General features: G+C 38.4%; 2 protein-coding genes across 3 annotated transcripts in view; one reads left to right on the top strand and one right to left on the bottom strand.

Annotated features, from left to right (window-relative positions):
• Nucleotides 1–261: 261 nt before the first annotated feature.
• Cdc20b (cell division cycle 20B) overlaps nt 262–23,637 on the top strand; it is a 63,890-nt gene continuing 40,514 nt past the window's right edge. Inside the window, exons 1-2 of the mRNA XM_004848678.3 lie at nt 262–1,011; nt 1,294–1,356. Of these exons, the coding sequence (XP_004848735.1) occupies nt 949–1,011; nt 1,294–1,356 (126 nt within the window). The 5' untranslated portion in view covers nt 262–948. The remainder of the gene's footprint in view (nt 1,012–1,293; nt 1,357–23,637) is intronic.
• Nucleotides 7,582–11,457, bottom strand: Gpx8 (glutathione peroxidase 8 (putative)). 2 transcript variants are annotated; one of them, XM_013073496.3, is made up of 3 exons: nt 11,364–11,457; nt 10,403–10,664; nt 7,582–8,165 (listed from the first exon to the last, which is right to left on the bottom strand). In XM_013073496.3, exons 1-3 carry the CDS (start codon nt 11,412–11,414, stop codon nt 8,002–8,004), a joined length of 477 nt encoding a protein of 158 aa, XP_012928950.1. In that variant the 5' UTR covers nt 11,415–11,457; the 3' UTR covers nt 7,582–8,001. The 2 variants fall into 2 exon arrangements, with proteins under 2 accessions (XP_012928950.1, XP_004848576.1); XM_004848519.4 differs by having other exon boundaries at nt 11,211–11,452.

The raw sequence follows: 23,637 nt of genomic DNA, 5'->3' as shown, positions 1-23,637 counted from the left end.
GCTGCTCAGCCCATCTAGCTCCTTGTGTTTCCCTGCAGAGCCCTCCCTCAACGACACTTCCCCTTTCTCCCTTTGTCATTTAGCCCCCAGTGACAAAAAGTCTGCTCAGCTTTTTTCCTAGCTCTTCTTCTGAGGTCCTTCCTGTCACTGGCCCTTTCATCTCATAAGCCTGGTTAGGAAGAGAGCTCAGAAGTTCCAGTGAGGTAACCTTCCCAATGGATAGAGCAGAGGAAAATTTACTGAATAAATGTCAGTGTTTCCCCTTGTCATCACAGATTTCTCGCCACGTTTCCTTGCCTCTGAAGATGAGGAGCTGAAGGACACGTTGGGAACAGGTCTAAGCCCGGCTCACACCATGATCACGACAAAAGGGACCAAAGGACGGAAGGCTGGAGTTTACTGCACCTTCCGACCTCAAAGAGAGAGGTGGGAGCTCAGAAGACAGCTCATTAGAACGAAGAGTTTTGTTTCTGAAAACGGAGAGCTAACTGACAAAACCCGCTTCTTTGCCCGCCAACCCCTGGCCTCCAGGGGCCCTGAGGATCTTCAGCGCCCGGCCGGGGCTGGAGCCCGCCACCGCCCGCCACAAAATTTGGCGCTCGGGTGCGCGCCCTGGCCGTCGCGGGGCGGGGCCGCTCACGCCAGGGGAATCCCTCCCGGGCTTGACGTCACCTTATAGGCGACCAATGAGAAGCCGGGGAGGGGGATTCCCGCTCTGGGGGCCGCCCAGCCGGCTTTTTAAAGGAGTACCCCGGGGACCACTCTCTGGGACTGTGGAAAGAGTTGAGAAAAATAGAGGTAGGTGGTGAAATGTGATGGTCCTGGGGGACGAGATTCTAGGGGCTTAATGATTAGACGTTAAATCTGTCTGAGCCCTGGGGGCGGGGACGAGTAACCGGAAAAGGTCCAGGAGAAGCTACACTCCAGGTACAGCAACGCCTGCCAGAGATGGAGTGGAAACTGGAGCGCACCGCCCGGCGGAGGATCCGGACCGAAGAAGAGATGCTGTGGGTGAGTAAGGCCCTTCTCTTCCTCCTCCCAGGTCTCTAAGGGGCTTCTTTCCAAAGTCACCATTTAAATACCTGTTTAGCGTCATGAAGTGGCCCAAACTACATCCTGGTCTTAATTTTGAGTTGTATAATTTAGTTATACTCTGGAGGTGCCTGGTTGCTTAAAAAAAAAAAAAAAAGAGAGAATTTGGTTTGAAAAGCCAGGATCTAGAAAAAGTTCACATCTAACATTATTATTTTCCCAAATAGTTTCATTCTCAACATGTTATCTATGTTTTCAAAGGAGAATGTTATGCGGGTGCTCGCCGAGGACATGAAGCAGCAGAGAAGTCGAGGTTCCCCCAAGGTGAGTGTCCAGGGCTTGCTCTTGCTGTCTTCATTTTGATTTCCAGCAAACTAATGGTTGCTAAAAAGGCATTTGGGAGAAGTATGGGCTGGTCTGAAAATAAGTACAGAATCCAATACTAAAAGAATTCCAAGAAGTTGAAGATCGCTGACATAATGGTAATCGTTTTTATCCGAATGGTGCTTCCTAGTTTTTGCCTTAAGAGCAAAAGATGAAAGTTGGACGTGACAGATAGGCAGTGCTTTGCTAGCTGGCTGTTAGATTTTCATTTTAACAGTTGCTAGTTGCACTCCTCTCTGTTGCGTTCAGAAGCACTCTCCCCGAAGAAGTGGAAATGATGCCATCTTGAGGACAATGTGGAGAAGTGACATAACCTCGGGCTCTTAGCAATTTAAAACTTGATCCAGTGTAATACTTCTGCCCTGGAAAGGTCCAACCCAAAGGTCTTTAGTTTCTCTTGTAATCAGTGTAAAAAGTTAAAAAATTAAAAAATTTTCCACATAAACAGCCCTTATACGTTTTAAGTTTCTCGTTATGAACATTTACCACATTTCTTTGTTGGCTAAATAGTACACCTTTAACTTTTTTACTCTTAGATTTTAGTTTTAAACCCATCAATATTTTTACAGATTTTTTTCCAGATAATTTTTTCTGTATTCAAGTGGTAACACTCTAAATTGAATACATAGCTGAACTTTCAGAATGCAATGACTAATGTCTTGCTACTGTGTATCCTATCACAAATTTAGCTTCCGTGACTCATGGGCCATGAAAAGCAGGAATGACCTGAATCAGGTAGGCAGAGTATTCTTAGGTGGCTGCTTTGGGTCAGGTCAGTAGCCACAGCTATCCTGCCATGTGCTTCTGGATACATTCCCCTTGTTGATGAAGTGCAGCGGTTACCTGTGTGTGATGGGTTGGCAGTGTATTGTTAGCTGGTTGAATATATGAATGGCATCAGCTAACATACAACTGCTATCTTATTGCATATACAATGAACATCAGAATGTAATCTATGTGTATGTGTGTATTTTGCTATGAAGCAGGGCAATAGTTATTATTGCTATTGAGTTAATTATAATACAATGCACAACTTAATAATGGTGAAATAAGTACTTTAATTACATCCATTTCTTAATATGGTAGTAGAGTGTCTATGATCATGTGTGTTTACCAGTGGAAGGGAAAACATAATTTTCAAGATAAGTCAATCAATTAAAACATTTTCAATTGAAATATCAAGAACATTGGGAATATTTTTGGGTGGGGGTGCGTTGACTTCTTTATTCCATTTTCTGTAAAATCACATACTCATACAATATTTGGAAGAGGGCATAAGATCTAGCTTTTGAGAAGGGAAGAGCTAACCATAAAAATATTACTGAAAGTTTTTCCTGATTTCCTTGAAGGCCATTTTAACTCATGGAGCGGTGAGATATGTGTTGGGTCCCAGACATATGATGTTCTCATGTGGCCATTTGCAGCAAGTTAGTGGAACTTGGTGGTCTGGTTTATTAGTTAAACCCTAAGTGAAATATGAGAAATACATCACATTCTCTAATGTGTTGGATTGTAAATTATTGGTAAAATAATTTTATGCTTATTTAAATGTAAGTATTTCTAGAAAATAGGTTAAACATAATATAACTTGATTTTTATGGATTTTATTTCTTTCAAATCTTATCTTTTTGTTGTCTAGAATTAATCTATTTTTAGAATATTTGTGTTGAAGAATACTTTTTATGTAAATATTATTTTCATTTTTTTAAAGATTAAATTTCAACATGTTATTTACTATAGTCACTGTCCTGATAATAAAAATATAACCTACTAAGTTTAGAAGACTTGTCTTTTGTGTTTCAATTTTTTAAAATTCAAGAGCAAGACATAAAACAATATTTCTTCTCAATAAGCCAAATATGTACTTCCATATTATTGAGATGAGAAAGGAGGGAAGGAATGAAATAAAAAATAAATAAGGAGAAAAATGAAGATATAAGTTCAAAAAGAAAACTTTTCCACAGGAGTGAGAGGAAAAGGAGGGATACATGCTGCAAAGACAAGGGTCAAGTAGAGGGAAAGGGACTGAAAGAGGAGGAGGGAGGCTCTCCTGATTAAGAAGCATTTTCTTCCCATTTTCTCCTGGGGCAGCCACCATGTTGAGCACTATGCTGGGAACCTAACACCTTCTCATTACTGTCCTCTGCATCGATTTCTAATTCCTTACTCCTTGCTACTCTTTATCCCCCCAGAAAAGAACATGTTACATGCCACTCAGCAAAATATGACCTTAATAGTTTGGAGAAGGGCATGGGAAGAGGGAAAAGAGCATGAGGATTGGTTTCTAGGTACAACACTAGTAGCATATTATTCCATAGGAAAGATGACAGCAACCTGAGACTAAGTACTAACAGAGTGTCCCCTTACCAGGTCCACCCAAACATGTCATTTTTTCCCCAAAGGAACACCACAAATACAAATATTTTGTACAGGGACTATTCAATATACAGCTCATGCAAAGCCATCTTTTGAAACAGTTAATATTTCCAAAGGAAATAGAGAAATGTAGTTTTTGGTTTTCTTCTTGGGCTATCTTTATCTCCTTATGTCTTCTGCCCCCCTCCCTCCTTTCTTCTCTCTCTCCCTCCTTCCCTTCTTTGTTTTTACAGGAGTATTTTTCTACTTGAGATTATCTGAAGACAGTTCTATTAGGTCAATAGATTTTAGTGTGATTAAGTAGTAAAGTACTAGCAGCTTTTTATAATTCAAAAACTGCATATGGTTCTATATTTTTATATAATCTGTCAAAATAGTATAGTTGCAATAAAGAATATATATGTATACTGTATATTTTTCTCTTTTGAATTCCTTTTGATGGTTTGATCAAGTCAAATATTTAGAAATTTTGATGTGCTGGAGGCAGCTTGTATTGTTTTTCAAGAACTTAAATTTTCAGAAATTTTGCAAGCTAGTTTTTCAACCATTGGTAGCTTGAAATTGACATTTACCCACGGAAATTGGCAAGTGCTATAGTCACAATTCATCTTCCAAAGAGTGTGTCACTGAACATTTATCAGCTACCTCTATGTATATGCTAGTGTTTATACTAGAATTTTTTTGGGGGTACCGCGGATTGATCTCAGGACCTTGCACTTTCGAGGCAGGCAGTGGAACCAATATATTAGAATTATTAAGAAATGCATATGTACACATATACATATTATAAGTACATAATTATTAAGCACGCAGAAATGAAGTACAACTTTCAAGGTAGATTTCAGACAAGTTTATATATATTCCAGTCCACAACACTCTATTCATCTGCCATGGGGTGATGATAGGAGTTCATGGGAAGTAGTTCTCTGCACTCTGCAAACAAAACAAACCCAAGCAAACTTCTAGTGAATGAATGATTTATCTCAGCCTAAAATGCATTTCATTTTGCTCCTTTCCTTTGTCATGAAGACAAAGTACCTTTATATATATATATATATATATATATATATATATATATATATTTTTTTTTTTTTTTTTTTTTGGTACCGGGGATCGAATTTGGGTCCTTGCGCTTGTGAGGCAGGCGGCCAAACCACTGAGCTAAATCCCCGGCAAGGAGAAGTATTATACTTTTTTTTTTTTTTTTTCAAAGTACCTTTTTATGTAATGTCTGATATTTTTCTGTTACACTCCTTAGCTTAGGCATTCTGTAGCAGTCTGTGTTCTTGACATTTTGTGCCAAGAGATTAAAGAAAGACTGCTTGGGCTGGGGATTTAGCTCAGTGGTTCCGTCACCTGCCTGGCAAGCCCAAGGACCCGAGTTCGATCCCTGGTACCACCACCCCCCCCCAAAAGGCAAAAAAAGGAAAGACTGCTTAATTCAGAAAAGGTGCAGGTTTTTTCTCAGCGTATTTGTCCAGCAGTGTTTGTGTGAGACATTTAAGTTATGGGTGGCTGCACATCAGCAAATGGGTCCACTCTTTCCAACACTCAGAGCCTAATTGTTAGGGAACTTTGGATGGATACGTGAGTTTTCTTTCCCTCAAGGCAACGGACAGAACACACTTGCAAAGCTCCACCTGCCTGTTCTATATACTCAAAGGCCACGGGGAGATTGGGTGCTGCAGGGACCATAGGTTGGGATAAAGCAACCAGGTTTTGGAGATACACACGATGTGATAAAAAAATACAATGAATGTTTATTTATTTTTGGTATGGGGATCAAACTCAGGACCTTGTGCTTGTGAGGCAGGCGAGGTGCCACTGAGCTAAATCCCCAGCCCATGAATGTTTATTTTTTAAAAAAGCATATTACAGTAAAAGACATATTGCCATGAATCCCCCTCACAATATTCCCCTTCACTTCAAAATATCCCATCATTCTTGCCACTTTTGGAAGCAGTTCTGAAAGTCCTCTTTCATGAGTGTCTTTATTTGTGCTATAATGGCTGCCTTGATATCCTGAATCAATTCAAAACATTTGCTTTTCACGATCATTTTGACTTTGGGGAAGAGCCAGAAGTCACTCAGCATCAAATCTGATGCATAAGGTCCATAAGGAGACATTGTAATCTTTCAGAGAGCCTGCCTTTTCATTGAATGGGACTCAGCAGCAGCATTCACCATATTTTTGATCACCTTCCATAAAGACATAAAAGACTTCCAGAACAACTTCAGAAAGGCAAGAATGACGGGATAAATATGTTCAAAAGGGGAGTATTTTGAAGGGAATGAGTGTTAGTGTGTCTTTTACTGTAATAGTTAAAAAAAATTAAACATTCACTATATATTTTGATCACACCTTGTATAAGAAACCCATTCTCTCTGGCTTTGGAAAGAACTAGTGATTTAAGGTGTGAAGGGCGTCAGAATCACAAGTCAAGGTCATCCCCCATGCAGCTCTGTTACCATCCATCTGTGTTTCCTGCGTGGTGCTGGCATGTTCAGTTCTGCTCACTCATCTAATGCAGGCACAGGAAAACATCCCACCAGGGACATAACTGTTAGGGGCTCATGGAAGTCAGAGTGGGTACATGGCAACAGTACTGGGGCAACAACACTTACAGGGGTTGGCCTGATCAAAATTTTGCCTAGAGGCTCAGAATTCAAATTACCAATAGGCTCTTTAGGGTAAAATTGCAAAGGACAGGTGAACTTGTAGGGTGGCTTTTGTTTCTTCACTGTTAAAACAGGTTTGTTCTGATTTGTTTCCTGTTAAGTATGCTTATTGACTTTTAGAATTGGCACTGGCTTTTTGTTTCATTTGAGCCCCACTTAATTTACAGGTGAGGAAAATGATGTTAAATAGTTAAGTGACTCACCAAAATCCTGCAGCTGGTGAGAGATGGAAGCAGGTTTGGTTACACACTAATTTGATATTCTTGCAGCCAGCCCTGTCAACTCTTGTCACCACCAGTGGAAATTATGCCTCTGCCTCCACCAAGTGCCTCACTAAACACATTCATGGCTCAGTGGTTGGATATAGGTTTTGAAGCAGGAGGTGCTCTAGGAAATATTTTTTGTTTCTTTAAGAATTTTAGTCCAAACATTTACATTATGTATGGTGGTGCTATGACTGACTCTACTGCAAAAATATTTTCACTTTCATCTATTAGGTCAGAAGTAGCCAAATCACAGGCTATTTAAGTTGGGTCTTCTTAGCCAAATTTTTATGACTATTTACATACACACAAATACACACATGCACTTGCCCCAGTCTTCATATTTACTTCTTTTATACAATCACTATATATTTCATGGGACAGCAACCTTCACCAACTTGGCAGGTTGTTTTGTTAGTCAATATTTACAAGGCAGATAAATGTAAAAAGTCATGACTTTGGGAGAAAAAGTATATCGCGTCTCTACTGAAAGGTCTACATTTTAGAGCATTTTGTGATTACAGCCATATCCTTTCCCTTTTTTACATTAGAGTTTAGACTGGAGTTGAGTTTTACTGTTTCAGCTATCACAATGATGTAGCATTGAATTCTTTCCAAATGACTAATTTAGTCTAAATATATTAGCATTCTATTTATGGAATTTGACTTGTTTCTAGAACACAATGGGGAGAAAAGTATTGAATATGAAGGCCTTTTCAAATATTATGGTAGCATAAATGACTATTTGGCCAGTTATAGTTAAATAGACTAGAAACATGAACTTTAAAAGTAAATAAAATCTAGTACATGAAACAGACAAACATATATGAGGATTTGGCTCTATGAATATTTTACATCTTTCATAATTTATTTTGTGTTTTATTTACATCAACATAGCCATTACAGTTAGCTACTCTGAAAATTTTAGTCACATACACTGTTCTTGAATCCAGTAGTATACTGTGTTGGCATTCCCGTAAAATGCAATCCTAGAAAATGTCAAGTTGAGTAATAGGATATTCAAGCACATTGGCAACTGTATATTCTGAATTTTTCAGTGCGGTCAGAAGAAGTATTTAATATATTTCATTTTGATTCTTTGGCTTCGAGTAGTTAAGTCCTGGGGATATTCATTACCATCGGCTAGCAAGAAAACATAAAAAACAATCTTCAGTGCCACACTTAATTGTCAAAATGTTGAAAATGAGACCAAATTCTCTGGCAATGTTTCTCTGTTATACTGCATCAACGCGGCTCAATGGGATGTTCATAGATCCTCTTTCTTTTTGACGATGATTTGTCTAATGAGTTCTACGATGTCAGGCTTGATGGCCTCAACTGGTTCCTCTGGCCTCCAGTACTTCACCACTTGACCTTCAGGATTGACCAGGTACTTCCAAAAATTCCACCTCGGTTCCCTCTTTGAAGAATCTAAAACACCCAGAACATAGTTTCATGAGCTATTTTGTTCTTTGTCAAAGTTTTAATTTTCATTGGTATCTGCATAAGTGACAACTTTAGAATCAGGTTCTAGAACTGTCATAATATCAAATACAAAAGAAAACACCCAGACAAAGGAGGGCTCAGGCTGGGCTGGGGATGCTGCCTGCCTTGCAAGTGCAAGGTCCCGAGTTCAATCTCTGGTACTGCAGAAACAAAGCAGGGCTCAGGCTTTGAATAATTGGATTTGGATATACTGTACTTGATAACTTCATTGATTACTCATCTAGAATCATGAAACAAAAGATGTTTATTTTAGGTTTGTTGATTTAAAGAAATTTACTTTGTCATCAACTCAAAATTTTGTTTCTTAACATTTTTAAAGATAAAATGTTCTAAATTTTCCTGGAAACGGGAATGTGTGGATTATTTTTCATATGAAATATATTAGTGTTTTTAACATTACACAGCTGACAATGGCAAGGAATTCTAAATAACCATTTCATTTTGAGAAACTGTGATATCCTTTTGATAAATCTTAATTTATGTGAAACGTGGATTTTCTCCCTTTATATCATCCAGAATTTATGTTCATATTGCTAATGAACATAAGAGATAAAATGAGTATAACTAAAATTTATTAATTTGCCTGGCACTTTACTATGTGCCTACTAAAGTAGGCTCAGTGCTTTAAATGGATCCTTTTATTTCATCTTTACAGCAGCCCTCTGAGATAAATATTATTATTATCCCCACTTTTTAGATGAGAAAAATGGGAACCTAGACTCAAGATCAGTGCTCATGAGTGGTAGGGGCTGGGTCGATATCCATTTCTCCCTCTTCCAGACTTGTGCTCTTGAACCCTGGGGGTCTGTTGCACTCCCCACCTAAGTTCAGTGACACATCTTGTCACTATTACCCTCTTATCACACAGGGTAAGCCGGGTTTTACAAGCTTTTTCAGTGATAAAGAGGAATAACCTGGAAGCTACTGTACCCAAGTATTTGGCTGCTGAAATTGAGGAATGATTAGTTCAAGAGCATGCACTTTGGCTTTTCTTGCCTCAGTGTATTCCAGATATAAAAGGAATGAAGACATCACTCTGTTTGCTATTCATGGTGTTAGGCATTATATAAACTTTCCCTAGAAATTAAATGTTTTTAGAGGATTCTGATTACATGCTTATATAAAATATTACAGTGTATCTCATTTGTTAAATTGGAGTTTGATATGCCAGAGGCATTGTTTTATCAAAACTAAAATTATATATATATATATATATATATAGAGAGAGAGAGAGAGAGAGAGAGAGAGAGAGAGAGAGAGAGAAAATAGGACTGAAGATGTTCTCAGAATAAGTTAGATAAGATCATTAGCTGAGTGAATGTCCTTTACTGTTTGGCACAGAGTAAGCAGCATGTAAGTATTTTACTTTTCCAATTAACATGCTTAATTAATCCTTCCCAAAGTTCTAGAAGGTAGATACATTTATACTTTCATTTTACAAAAGAGGAAACAGGCACAGAGAAGTTAACTCATGTACCTGAAGCCACACAGCAAAAGCAACTGAGTAGGGTTTGAATTTATTTGAGGCCCAAGCCTGTACTGTCACTATACCACACTGCTGTCATGTTAATTAACTTGGGAACATCTTTAGATTTCTGTGGCTAGCTTAATTAAAAAGGAAGACTAATACTCTTGCCTTCTGAAAAATATCAGGTTATATTATTTTGAATTTTAGCAAAAACCTGAGATACTCATCGTTGAAGAAGCTGAGATAGTCATCCTTGAAGACACTATCTCAGATAAGAAAGTCAACATAGTTAATCACCAATACTGTTCAGTTAATAAGCTCAGTAATATTCATGAGTGCACAGTTTTAATAATGAGAGATATTTCCCCAGTGCTAGGTAATGGAAAGGAGAACTGCGATATTTTGTGAAAATAGCTATGACCACAATTCAAGTAAAGTTTTAAGGAAGAGGTCATAAGGAATAAAATACAGTGGGTAGAATTTTTTTGCCACCTAAGAAGTTAAAACATTAACTTAAGGAAAGCATAACTTCTAGAAAGTTATGAAGGATGAGATTCTGGTTCTTGGATGGTTTTATGAAAATTTCCCAATAAAACATTTCAAATGAAATAGGAAAGTATGGTCTTGGTATTTTATTTTTTTAAATAAAAAGCAATTAAAAAGATTATATTGGTGAGGCAAGGTAGATATTTACCAACAAGAAATTTAAAGGCAGGTTCTGCTTGAGATCCTAGAATCTTAATCTTGTGGAAGATGGGGAATGTTACTCCGTAGTTTTGTCTTGCAAAAGCTTCTATTTCCTGGCTCGAGCGGGGCTCCGATTCGCCAAACTGATTGCAGGGAAAAGCCAAGACGCTGAAGTGGAATGGTCCAAACTCCTTGTGCAGTTCCTTCAGCGCTAAGTAATTTTTGTCTGTGAGCTGGCAGTCACTAGCCACGTTTACAACTAGTGTAACCTCCCGGAAAAAGAAAAAAATCAACCGGAAAGTGAAGTGAAACATTAAAAAAAAAAAAAAAATCCTGCAAGTAGGTAAAATCTTAAACCATTTTGCAAGAATATAACCTCTGATAGATGTTATTTCACATTTTTATGCAAATTCAATTTTACTGAAAGCCATAATCCAGAAGACTCTGATATATTACCTCCCTTAAAAAACATTAGGTACTCATGAAAGTTTAAAAAACTATCATTATTTACTGCTTTTAAATATTCGATTAGACTTAATACTTTCATTAATAAATGCTGCTATCTTCATATTACTATTTTGTAGACAACTAAAAGTATTAAGTCAACACAAAAGTAAACATTTTTGAGAAAAATAAGAGTTCATCCATTAGAGGTATATAAACTCAGATTCTGTTACGTAAAATGATGTACTAATAAAATTGCTTTAAAGATCACATTCTAACTATGACTATTTAACAGCAAAAATTGATTATAGTAAGAGAATAAGCAGAAATGTGGAAAAACAATGGAAACAAAACCAGAAGATGTAACTTACTTTGCCTTTAAACTTTTCCAGAGAAACAGTTCTTCCTTTGGCATCTTTCACTTCAAAGGTATAAAAGCTGTTGATTTTAGGTTTTAGGAATTTTAGTTGTAGAAGAAATAACATCATTGTGCATAGAACCATAGATAGCAAAACTGCAAATACCTTTGCTTTGGGCCCGGAGCATTTTAATGGGTGAGCAACCAGAGGCTCCATTTTGGATGGTTCTAGCGGGAGTCTCAGCAGGCTGGAATTCAAGGAGGGGCTGAAACTTGAAACCGGTTTAGTTTAATGGAAAACCGGGAAAGACGGACTAGCTCTTTTCACTGCTAAGGGATAGGAGGACCTTTCAGTGGTGGGAGCGGTGGGGGTGGTGAGTGCCAATCCAAAGGAAATGAGGAACGCTATAGAATTTCAAGGTATTTGTGATGTAATGCAATTTTTGCCAGAAAAACTAGTATTTTTGGTAGCTCTTAACACCCTCCCTACAAAGAAAATATTTCGCCAGAAGATGGTGCTCTTGTAATTTAGAAACTGAATTCCTCACTGCTCTGGGCAACTTGTTGGATGTGGAGGGCTGGGTACAGCGCTCGGGAATAGTTAAGAGTAGATTAAATGGGATCTGTTAATATGATGTCCGACCTGATGGAAATTAATATTATCTGTATGGATTAAACGTGCGATATCAATTCAGGGAATTTATAGTGGAAAGTGCAATGAAATATCGCAAAAGACTTCAGAACACTCTGCCCTCATCTAGCCAGGGCAATCAAAAGCTTGTGAATACAGTAAAATTAAATAGATTGAAAATAAGGAAGGCATTAACACCTCCCCCTCTATCATAAACTATAGTTAAGTGTTTTCAAAGTTTTGATTTCCATCCTTCTCAAGAAATGGACTTTATAGCATATCTAAGTATACCCCCACTCCCACACTCCCACTTGAGAAGTTTCCTGAAGCAATCATTTTTCTTTGAACTGCAATGGGCCTGTGTCTATTGGACTTTTAAAATAGCCTGATTGTAGCTGGGCATGGTGCCACATTCCTGTAATCCTAGCACTCTGCAAGGCGGAGGCAGGATGATGACAAGCTTGAGACTAGCCTAGGTAATTTAGTGAGACCCTGTCTCAAAAAAATAAAAGGGGTTGGAGATGTTGCTCAGTGTGAAGGCCCTGGATTCAGTCTCCTGTACCACAAAAAACAAAACAAAACAAAAGCCCCAAACTGCCTGATTCTGACCAAGGAAAATGCTGTCATGATTCACCAGCAGGTGGAACCCTTTAGATGAAAAAATACTGAACTCTGTAATAAAATAGCAATTTAACAGTTAAGTAAGATAATCCTACAAACAAAACAAAAACCTTCAAAATCATTTCTACTTGGGTTCATCAACTAATTGCTTTATTTTATTTTATTTTTTTCCTAGACACGTGTAAATTTTTTTTTCCCATTAAGTTTATTGGTACATTTTCAGTATAAAATATGGTTACATTCATCATTGGGATCTTGTACCTTTATATGAGTCTCTTGGTTCTTATTTTTTTCCCCTTCCCTTGATCTCCCTTTACCCCCTCCACCCTTCCCTATTTGCAAAGACCTTGTTTCCATTTTTTTTCCCTCTTTTCATATTTTTTCCTTTCCCTTTTTTCCCTTCCCCTACCCCTCACAATTCCCCTGCTCTTTTAGACCTTTTCTTCCTGTTACACAATATCAGTTATACATTTTTAAAATTACAATATTAAGATCTAGGAGACATTACCACAGATTTTACAGAATTTAAAAGGATATAGAAAGCATATTACAAAAATCTTTTTTGAAATAAATTTGACAACTTCTAAGAAGTAACTTAGAAGACAAATTAATGAAACTAATTCTGGAGGAAATATAAAATTTGAATAGCACCTATTAAAGAAAGTATATTCCTAGCTTGAAAACCTACCTATATGACAACAGCAGGCTCATAAACATTTTAGCTGATAAATTATATCAAACAATTAAAGCAGAAAAAAGAAGGAACACTTCTCCCCTCATTTTAGGAACTCAACATTGTGCTAATCCTAAAACTGGATAAAGATAATAGAAGAAAAAAGTATGAACATAGATAGAAATTTGTTTAACAAAGCAAACTATAGGAAGTCAGATCTGGCAGGATGTACAAAGTGGTTTTGTTATAGGGATGGTAGTGTTGGTTCAGCATTGGAAGATCCACCCCCAAAAGTCATCATTTTAACAGAGGAAAGGAAAAAGCCATATGATCCTGTCCCTAGTTAGAGAAAAAGTACTGGACTAAATTCTACAGCTGTTCATGGTAAAAGCTATCAGGAGCCTAGAAGTAGAACAGAACCTTCTCAACAGATTAAAGACATGTACTCCATACTTCCAGCAAGAACGCCTTATGTAAATGGAGAAGATATAATGCTTTCTCCTTAAGGTGAGGAACAAGGACAGATATGCTTACTCTTTATCTGTCCATTAAACTTTGAAACCTAGTCCCCACCAGAATAGTCTGGCAATAAAATGACACAACTAGGATAGGATTGGCACGGCAGAAGCAAAATCTTTATATGTAGATGAAATGATCATCTACAGAGAAAATACTAAGAAATCTCTAGGAGCCCCTAGAACTTATACTTGAATTTAGCAGGATTAGAAAACACAAGGTATATATAAAAATTCAGGTCTGTGTATACTTGCTATAAATGAAGAATTGGATATTGAAATTTAAAAGTTATGTAGGTGTACAAAGGACCTAGAAAAGTTAAAAACAGAAACAAAAAACAAAAACAGTGTTGGAAGACATTTAGTACCTAATTTTAAGACTTCTTCTAAAGCTACAGTAATCAAGGCAGTGTTGGTGTAAGGAAAGACATATAGATCATTTGAATAAAACAGAGAATCTGGAAATAGAACCACACATATATGGTCCACTGAGTTTTGAAAGATTATTTAACATTAGCATTTTATAGAATATAAACTCAATTCAAGAGCTGAGGAAGAGATAGTGTTTTCAGCAAACGGCACTAGAACACCTGGTATCTGTACATAAAAAATTAATCTCAACCCTTTTTTCCCATACATGAAAATAACTTGAAGGGATCTATGAACCTAAATAAGAAAGCCTAAAAGTATAAAACTTTAAGAAGAAATTATAAGGGAAAATATTTATGAATTCAGAGTAGGCAAGAACTACCTAGGATACAAAAACCATGATGTTATAAAAGAAAAAAATTGATAAATGAGATTCCATCAAAATTTAGAACTTTAAATGACAGCATTAAAATGAAAAGTAGTCCTTAAACAGACCATATTTACAATACATATAACTTATGACCAGAATATATAAAGAATTCTTAGAGCTCATTAATAGACAACCCAATTAAAATGTAGACCTAAGAAGATGATAAATAGCCAGTATAGCACAAGGAATGGTGTGCAACTCTAGAATCAGAAAAATACTAATCAGTACAATAATAAGATTGAATTATATGCTCATCAGGGAGATGAAGTTAAAAGCTTTAAAAGGCTTGTCATGACTTTTTCTTTTTGTTGGATTCTCCCCCTTTGCATTTAATTTGTCACGCCCAATGGATACATTCTGCTGGGTTTCCTGGGGTTGTGATCCTCATTGTCTTTTCCTAGGGTATTGTCTAAAGTGTTTTGAGTGCCGGTTTGGTATTCATGAAGTTCCTGAGGTGCTCTTTGTCATGAAAGTATCTTATTTCTCCATCAATTTTGAAAGATAGTTTTGCAGGGTACATCAATCTGGGTTGGAGGCTGTTTTCCTTTAGGGCTTGAAATACATCACTCCAAGCTCTTCTTGCCTTGAGGGTTTGTGTTGAGAAGTCTGCTGTGATTCTGATGGGCTTTCCTTTGTATGTGATTTGTTTCTTTTCTCTCACTGCTTGTAGAATTTTATTCTTCTGTTGGATTTCTGGAATCCTAACTATTATATGCCTATGTGTAGATTTTTTTTTATCAAGGCTAGCTGGAGTCCTATATGCCTCACTTATCTGTATGTCAAGTTCTTTTCCTCTCCTTGGGAAGTTTTCTGCCATCACTACTGTGAACAGATTTTTTTATGTCATCTGCACTCTCTCCTGTTTCTTCATTGACTCCAATCAGTCTTATGTTGGTCTTCTTTGCATCGTCTAGCAGCTGCTGGATTGATTTCTCATGTTCCCTTACAATTTTAAAGCTATTTTTCTTTTCCTGGTCACTAATTGCAATCTTATCTTCTATATGTGAAATTCTATCCTCACCTTCCTTGGTTCATTCTGCTGCACAGACTTTCGATGGAGTTTTTAATCTCTTGGAAATCTGTTTATATCTGTTTTATGGATTCCATTTGTTTCCTATGTTGGGATTCCATCATGTTCCTCAGATCCTCTATTTTTTTACCTGTGTCCTCTCTAGATTTATTAATCATGCCTTGCACCATTTGCTGTTATCTGAGTAATTATTTCTGATTTCATTTTTCCCAGATCCTCTTTTGTTGCCAGTTCAGAGAGTCCAGGTGGTTGAGTATCAGAATGTTCCATCTCATTTCCCTTTGGGGTTGCTGTAGGTGATCCAGAAGTCTGTTTTTGAGACTTGTTTATGTGTCTTCTCATTTCCACAGGAGGGGGTGCTTCTGGCTCCCACGTGGCTCACCTTCTGTGCCCTAGGAGCCTGGGATGCAGGCGGGGAGCTTCCTTCCAGGTGCTGGAACCAGCTCAGCTTCTCTGCCCTAGGAGCCTGGGATGGAGGTGGGGAGCTTCCTTCCAGGTGCTGGGACCGGCTGAGCTTCTCTGGCCTAGGAGCCTGGGATGGAGGTGGGGAGCTTCCTTCTGGGTGCTGGGATCAGCTCAGCTTCTCTGCCCTAGGAGCCTGGGATGGAGGCAGGGAGCTTCCTTCTGGGTGCTGGGACCATCTGAGCTTCACTGCCCATAATTGGTTTATTTTATATCTTTACTTTTTCTTCTGGGTGTTGCTTACTAGAGGAGGCCTAACTTTGATGTTGCTAAAGGTGGTGAATTTTAAGGGTAGGAATGGCGAGGCAACTGAGGGCTGTATGTCCTAAAATCCATGGTTCTGTCAGCTATCTCAGAATCTGCCCTAGTGAAGACACAGAAAGTGCTAAACTAAGGGGCCCAAGCTTGGATATCATGGTGGTGGGTTTCCAAAACAAACTAAGGGGAGCGCCCTTCTCAACCCTGTGGAGCTGTTGTCGCTTCAAAGGATGTGCTCTGGAGGTGGCCCTGCTCTTCCTCTCCTCCCCACTTCTGTGGTGTGTGTGTTTGGGACTAATCAAAGTTCACATCTTAGGATTAAATATTTACATAAAACTTCTAAAAGGAGCCACTTTAGTCCCTCTCTGATGATCTGATAAGAACGGACACAGTAGAAAAATGATGATGCAGAAAGTATTTCCTTTTAAACGTAATTTTGCATAAAGAACAAAAATGTACACAAAATGTGTACATTTCTGATAATTTTACTTGCGTGTATTCTAGTTGAGTTGCTCCCCATGTTTCTTTTCCCCACTGGCATTACCCCATTACTCATTCACTCTGCCCTTGCTCTTCAAGGGGCATCTCTGTCCCTGCAGTGTGACCATCACCTGGGAACTTGTTAGAAACGAAGCATTTCAGGGCTCAATTCAGACTTCCTGAATCAGAATCTGCATTTTTACATGGTTCCACCGCATGACTCATATGGACAGTTAAGTTTGAGAAACTTTAGAATGCAATCTTTTATTTTTGATTCCTTAGCAGATATTTCACATCTCCTATGCTAGATATTTTAGTGTATTTAGCTTTTGTTATCCTAAGGCTGTCCAAGCAATAGTCCAGGAACTTGCATTTTAAAAATTAATTCATAGAACACTTGCTAGAGTTTGAACCATGTAAACCCATCCCATTATAATTGTGCTATGAGATTGGGTGACAGAGCTGTTACCTTTGGGAGCAGCTGACTGATCACCCTCAGGCAGTGCCACAGGGTGTGTTATTATGATAGTTATTATGATAGTTTCTAGCCCATTGTATCATAAGTACAAAAATTCTCATCAAGTAACCTGGAGCTGAATGGATTTGAGAAGGCCAACATTATGCTGTACAAATGTCCAAGTGACTGTTGTATAAGCCAGCATGTCAGATAAACAAGTGTGCTGCAGGTCTGATGCTCAGGTGGGTGTTTGATCAGAAGATTCACTATATAGAAACACTGTTTTGGAAGCTTTAGTGTACATCTCTTGTCAAGGATGAAACGAGAGACAGTGTGTTGTTAACTTAATGATCCTGGGGCTTAAGAGCTCAAACAATGAAAACATGCTATATAAATTTCCACATAAGACTGTTAGCCAAACATTCAAGATGATAGTTTGGAGAACCCCTGTTCTGGACAGTGTGGATAAATACAGATTTTGGCCCCTTTGTTCACTTGACAGAATCTCTCTCTAGGTCTATTTTGATGTTATCATCTCTTAGCTTCTGTCTATAGAAAGACCAGTCTCAGCTTTTAAATATATAACAATTACAAATTTCTTTGTATAGAGGGTTTGTGCTAGAAAAATCACTAGCACTCTTTTAGTAGATGAAGGAAAGCTGACTAAAGGGGAGGAAGAGACTGATAAGTTGAAGGCCAAACCAAGGGGAAGGTATGGGGTCAACAATGGGATAAAGCAGTTGATTCAGTTAATCAACTCAGGCATTAGGATACAAATTACAGCCTCCTACACATTTAAAATCAATTTTGGAGATACTAGAGCACACACAAGATGGGAAGAATTGTAAGGCAGCAAGTCCTTTTAGCTCTATACTGCATTTTGCATGAAAGTGATTTTTGCTTATGAAGTTTATAGTGCATGTGATTTCCTTTAGTATATATTATTTCCTTTACAACAATTCTTTGAAAGGGGAAGAAGTTAATAACTCAGCCAAGATCACAGAACTAGTGAATGGAAATATGTTTATTTGGAAGAAAACACGAGAGACAAGATTGTTGTAGTAGTACTTTGGCAAAGAGGTTTTATTCATCATGAGACATTTCATTCTGTAAGAAATCACTTATGAGTCCAAAGAGAGGAGAGAGTGGAGAATAACAACAAAAAAGCTTGTTCTTGTGTACTGAAGTTATCTGGAAAACATCACAGGAAGTCTGCAGAGCAACAAGATAAGAGAAGACAGAGTCTGAGTGAAGCAGCCTTTGCGAATGGGATGGATGCTTATGAGCTCCCAGTGACAGGCACTGGCAGTGGAATGTAATAGATAATGCCTGCCTGAAAACAGCTTGCTAGGTTGATTTAGTCTTTAAAACTAATACATAGAAACAGAAAAATTGTACATATTTATAAGATATTTATGGATGTTTTTGATAAGTATATACATTGAGTAATGTTTAAATCAGAGTAAACATGTATATCTCTTCAAATATTTCTTATTTGTTTATGATGAAAACATTTAAAATTCATTCAGCTTGTTGAAATATATAGTACATTATCTATAGGAGCTTGGCAATTTTGTCTTGGGTTATATTTTGTCACTGAGATGTGAAGGCATTTGGGGGTTTAAGAATGAGAGGATGAGCTAGGGGCATAACTCAGTGGTTCAGTACTTTCCTAGTATGTGTGAGCCCCTTGGTTCAATCTGTAGTACACATGGGGAGGCAGAGAGAAAGAGAGAGAGAGAGAGAGTGAGAGAGAGAGAGAGGGGCACAGAGAGTGGCAGACAGAGAGACTGTGAGAAAGAAAGACAGAGAGACAGAAAGAGACAGAGACAGACAGAGTTAGATAGAGACAGAGAGACAGACAGACAGACACACACACAGACCCTAAATTTGAAGCATCTTGTTGACAGAATGCTGCTGTAATGGGATACTAGGGATGGGGTGGTGGTTAGGACTACGGAAAGCCGAAGGGGTACATGCCTGAGAGCTCACAGGAGCATTTTTTTTTTTTTTTTGGAAAGTAAAACAGACCTTAGTCTGGCCAGATGGTACTCCCAAAGCAAAGTAGCTTAGAGAGGCGACTAGCCCAGAGTCCGAGGCTCTTTTTATAGGGGGTTGCAGGGGAAGTTAACAGGCGAAATTTACAGAAGAGGAACAAAGGTTAGTGGTCAGCTGACACGTATTGATGGTCAGCAGATGTTTGTAGATTGTTCTATAGATAGCAGTGTCAGGAACATCAGTTTCGAACAAAGAGTTGAGTAATTTACTTTGGGACCTTATGGCTGATAGAGATCTTATCTAGTGTCCCGGAACTAACAAGCATCTTTATCTATTTACTCACATTCAATCACAGTTGGGGCTAGGGGAGTTTTATGATTACAGAGTTATGCAGTCCCACATTCCCCACTGATTTTGCAATTTAAGTAATCTTACGTATAAACATAGGCATCCATTGTATACAACAGCATGACAATAGTAAGCATATACACACAACTATAATGATGAGAAAAAGTTGTTTTAACCATTGTAGGTTGGGCAATCATTTAGTTAGCCATTGGAACAAGTCCCAGCCATCTTCATTATGTACCCTTTGAGCCAGATCTTCCAATTGTTTTACCTTTTCTTTGATTTTTGGACTATTGTCAGTAAGATTGAAACAATACGTATTTCTTATTTTCTCACAACCTTGGTGGTGGAAGAGCAACAAATAGTCTATTGCTGCCCTATTATCTAAGATTGCCTGTCTCTGTTCTTGTAACTCTTGGTTAATTAATGCCAAGGCTGATGAGGTAGCATTTAACCCTTTGACCACCTTGCATGCTAATTTCCATACTGCCTTTTCAGCCTGGACTCCTATAGAAGGCAAGGCAACAAAAGATGCTATCATAGTTATTACTTCAGCATCTGTCAACAGACCTACATCATCATCACATCCTGGTGCAGTATAGGGTGACCAACATTTAGTTCTGTTTGGCATAATCAAATCAGTTCTATCTGGTAGAACCACAGCTAGATGACTCAAGCAGCAATGGGTCTTGGTTAAATTGGCTGGGATATAATTGAAAGTTATTCCTTTACAGGTATAAAACCATCCTATTGGCAGGGAGATATGGCAATTGTTATACACAATTTTTTGTTTTATATGGCAGGGCATCCCTTCCGACCATTTTATCCTCAGACATTTGGTTGTACAATTTTCATACATAGCACGTTGGGTATTATTTGACATAATTACCCTGGGTGTATATAATTTGACAGCATTCTTAGGTTTATGACATGAGGCATGTCCCCAATGCATGATGGAAATTTACATCAATATTTAGACAGAATTCAGACAAATTAAGCGAGTTTGCCAATTGAATCCATACATTTTTTGTGTGATCTAGTCCTCTTGGGGGCAATACTGTCAGTGTCCCAGAGAATATTATCATGAAGGCGAACCATCTCCAACCCGCTCCAATCTTAGCTTTTGGTTGCCTGGTTGGCCGATAACCTTCCATTTGTCCTTTCTGATGTCCGTGGGGGGGTCCTGCTTTCAGATGGTTGCAATGTATCCAGGCAGAATGTCCAGCCACCTTCACCACCAAGGGAGTTGACAGGACAACAGGAACCGGTCCCTTCCAAAGAGGTTCCAGGGTCTTGGAATCAAACCTGCGAATAAAAACCAAATCTCCCCTCTTATAGGGTAAAGGTTGTGAAGGTTTTTCACTGGGACTAGTCATTTCCTTTTGTAATGTCTCATGTAGCTCTGACTGAAGCTGATGAACTGCTTTTAAGGATTTAAGGAGTCAAAGGTGGGAAAACTTTTCCTTTAATTCTACATCTACTAATGGAATGATTGGGGGAGATCGCCCATAAACAATCTGGAAGGGGGACAGATTGAGGGGAGGCTTGGGAGTGCACCTCATTTGGAGGAGGGCAAAAGGGAGAAGCTCTACCCAACCTAGTTCAGTCTCCAAGCATAATTTAGTCAGAATCTCCTTTAAAGTTTGATTTGTTCTTTCTACCTGTCCTGAACTTTGAGGCCTATAGGCACAGTGTAGATTCCACTTTATTCCAAGGATATTACTAATTAATTTAGATATCTTAGCTGTAAAGGCTGGACCATTGTTGGACCCCAGAGCTAAGGGCAAGCCAAAATGGGGAACTATTTTTGTCAGGAGCTTTTTAACTGTTACTTCAGCTGTCTCCTTCTTAGTAGGGTATGCTTCTACCCATCCTGAAAATGTATCCACAAAAACTAGCAGGTATTTGTACCCATACATGCCAGGCTTCATTTCAGTAAAGTCCAATTCCCAATGTTCTCCTGGAGTTAGTCCTCTGTGTCTGACCCCGGGGGGCCCGGTTACCTGATTTGTATTTACCTTGAGGCAGGTGGGGCATCGTCTCACCATGTCCTGGGCCTTTTGGGCTAATCCCTCACTGATGAAATGGGGTCGCAGGGCAGCCATCATCCTTTTCTCGCCGAGGTGGGTGGACTCATGTAGTTTGCGCAACAATGTGTCTGCTACAGCGGTGGGGAGCACCACCTTTCCAACCTTAGTCATCCACCATCCATGTTTTCCTTGAGTCCAGTGGTTCCCGTTCATTTTTGCCCCCTCTTTATCTGTGTATTCAGGTTTTTCTGGGAGTATTGGCATGGGTAGCAAAACCATTTGCTTCCCCACTGATTTTTGGGCAGCTTGCTTTGCTGCTCGCTCAGCAGCATTATTACCAGTTATCTCAGGGCTAGACCCCTTTTGGTGCCCAGGGCAACGGATGATGGCAACCTCTCGGGGCATCCAGATGTCTTGTAGCAATGCCAATATCTCAGTCTTGTTTTTAATTTCCTTTCCTTCGGAGGTCAACAGCCCTCTATTTTGATAAATCTCCCCGTATACATGGGCGGTGGCAAAAGCATAACAGCTATCAGTGAATATATTTGTCCTTTTTCCTTTTCCCAAGTTCAGAGCCTTAGTCAAAGCAATCAGCTCAACCCTCTGTGCTGATGTCCCTTGAGGTAGCCCCTGCTCACAGGAGCATTTTTATTACTTTTGTCTTTGTCATAAGATTCTTGGAAGACTCTCCACCCACTGAATATTTATATGTCACATTATTTATCACTAGATATATTTATTTCTCTTTTCTCAGTTGTTTCATTTTGTGACTTCCTGACCTTATTTTTAACCTCTCCAAGTTCCTTTCTATTTATTTTTTGGCTCTGGTGCTCTGAATTCCTCCCAATATAGTGTCAATATGATGTGAGTTCTCAGAGTAAACAAACTGAACTGATGTGCTTGGAGTATCAAGTCATTCATTCTTTTTCCCTTCTTTGTCTTATTTTTCTTATCTTCCTCTTCCTCTCTATTAATAAATACTTGAGTCATTTAAAACTATGCGACAGGCATTTCCTCAGCAGGAGATAGATCTGGGAACAAAAGTTTAAAAACATTGAAGATGAAATAGCAGTTTTTAAAGCTTGTAGTCATTTGCATGTTACCTCTGTGATTTTTGCATATTACTTGTTATTTACTCAACAATTTATTGGAATATATTAATTTATTTCACAGAAATTAATATTTTATAAGGTAAAACTTTGTATCAATATTAAAGATTTAAAACATTTAAAATTTACATTAAAATATATAACTATTAAAAATGTTTATCTGTACCACCACAAAGCATACATATAGATTCCCAGTGGAAGGACTGAGAATTTCAGTGTTAACAGAAATTGTGCTCTAACTCTTTGAAAGTTCTTGTATTGAATAAAAATTTGTCTCCTCCATTCACTGGTTCTGGTTTTGTCATAGGGAGTCATACAAAGTAAGTCTTTACTTTTTTCATAAATTACATCCCTTCAAACATTTGAAGACAGTTCCTTTTGAGTCTTCTTTCTCCTAAACACTGTGAGTTCTGTTATTTCACTCAAGGAGGGCATATGTTGGGGTGTTTTGCTCTTATACTGCTTACCTTGACCTCTGTCATTGCTGTCCCTTTCTTCCAGATAAACTTGGACTTTGAATCCTGGCTTCCCTGTCTCCCTTCTTAAAGAACAGTTCTGAGCCTGGACCCAGTTCTCCAGATTAGTCCTGACGGTCTTGAAACAATGGGATTCTGGGCTGGGGATTTAGCTCAGTGGTTCCATTGCCTGCCTTGCAAGCACAAGGTCCCAAGTTTGATTCCTGGTACCAAACCTCCCCCCGCCCCCCAAAAAAACCCACAATGGGATTTTACTTTCTCCTATTCTGGACACTATTTTTTCACTTAATGAAACCTGGAACTGTATTACTTTTTATTAGTTTCATCATACTGTTGACTCCTAGTGGTGGTTGTGCAACTACATGTCAGTTCTTTTTTCTCTTCTATCTTTTGTCTCTATAATGAAAAAAATCTTTTTTTTGGTACCGGGGATTGAACTTAGGACCTTGCGCTTACAAGGCAGGCGCGGTGCCACTGAGGTAAATCCCCAGCCCTCAGTGAAAAAAAATCTTGAATTTAATTTTTCTGCTTTTGATCCTTGTCTCAGATTTAA

This window comes from Heterocephalus glaber, unplaced genomic scaffold (assembly GCF_053883595.1).
Source record: "Heterocephalus glaber isolate CG9 unplaced genomic scaffold, H.glaber_assembly_v1.0 deba00001538, whole genome shotgun sequence".
Lineage (NCBI taxonomy): Eukaryota > Metazoa > Chordata > Mammalia > Rodentia > Bathyergidae > Heterocephalus > Heterocephalus glaber.
The sequence above is the reverse complement of the archived record's forward strand: the minus strand, read 5'-3'. Positions and strand labels throughout refer to the sequence as shown.

What these genes read in the sequence shown, in the direction of transcription:
- Gpx8 (XM_004848519.4), bottom strand. Translation starts at nt 11,414, where the DNA reads ATGGAGCCTCTGGTTGCTCACCCATTAAAATGCTCCGGGCCCAAAGCA. An exon ending in TGGAAAAGTTTAAAGGCAAA is followed by an intron (nt 10,665 to 11,210) that starts GTAAGTTACATC and finishes TTTTTCCGGGAG; the next exon opens with GTTACACTAGTTGTAAACGT. An exon ending in TGCCTTTAAATTTCTTGTTG is followed by an intron (nt 8,166 to 10,402) that starts GTAAATATCTAC and finishes TGGGTGTTTTAG; the next exon opens with ATTCTTCAAAGAGGGAACCG.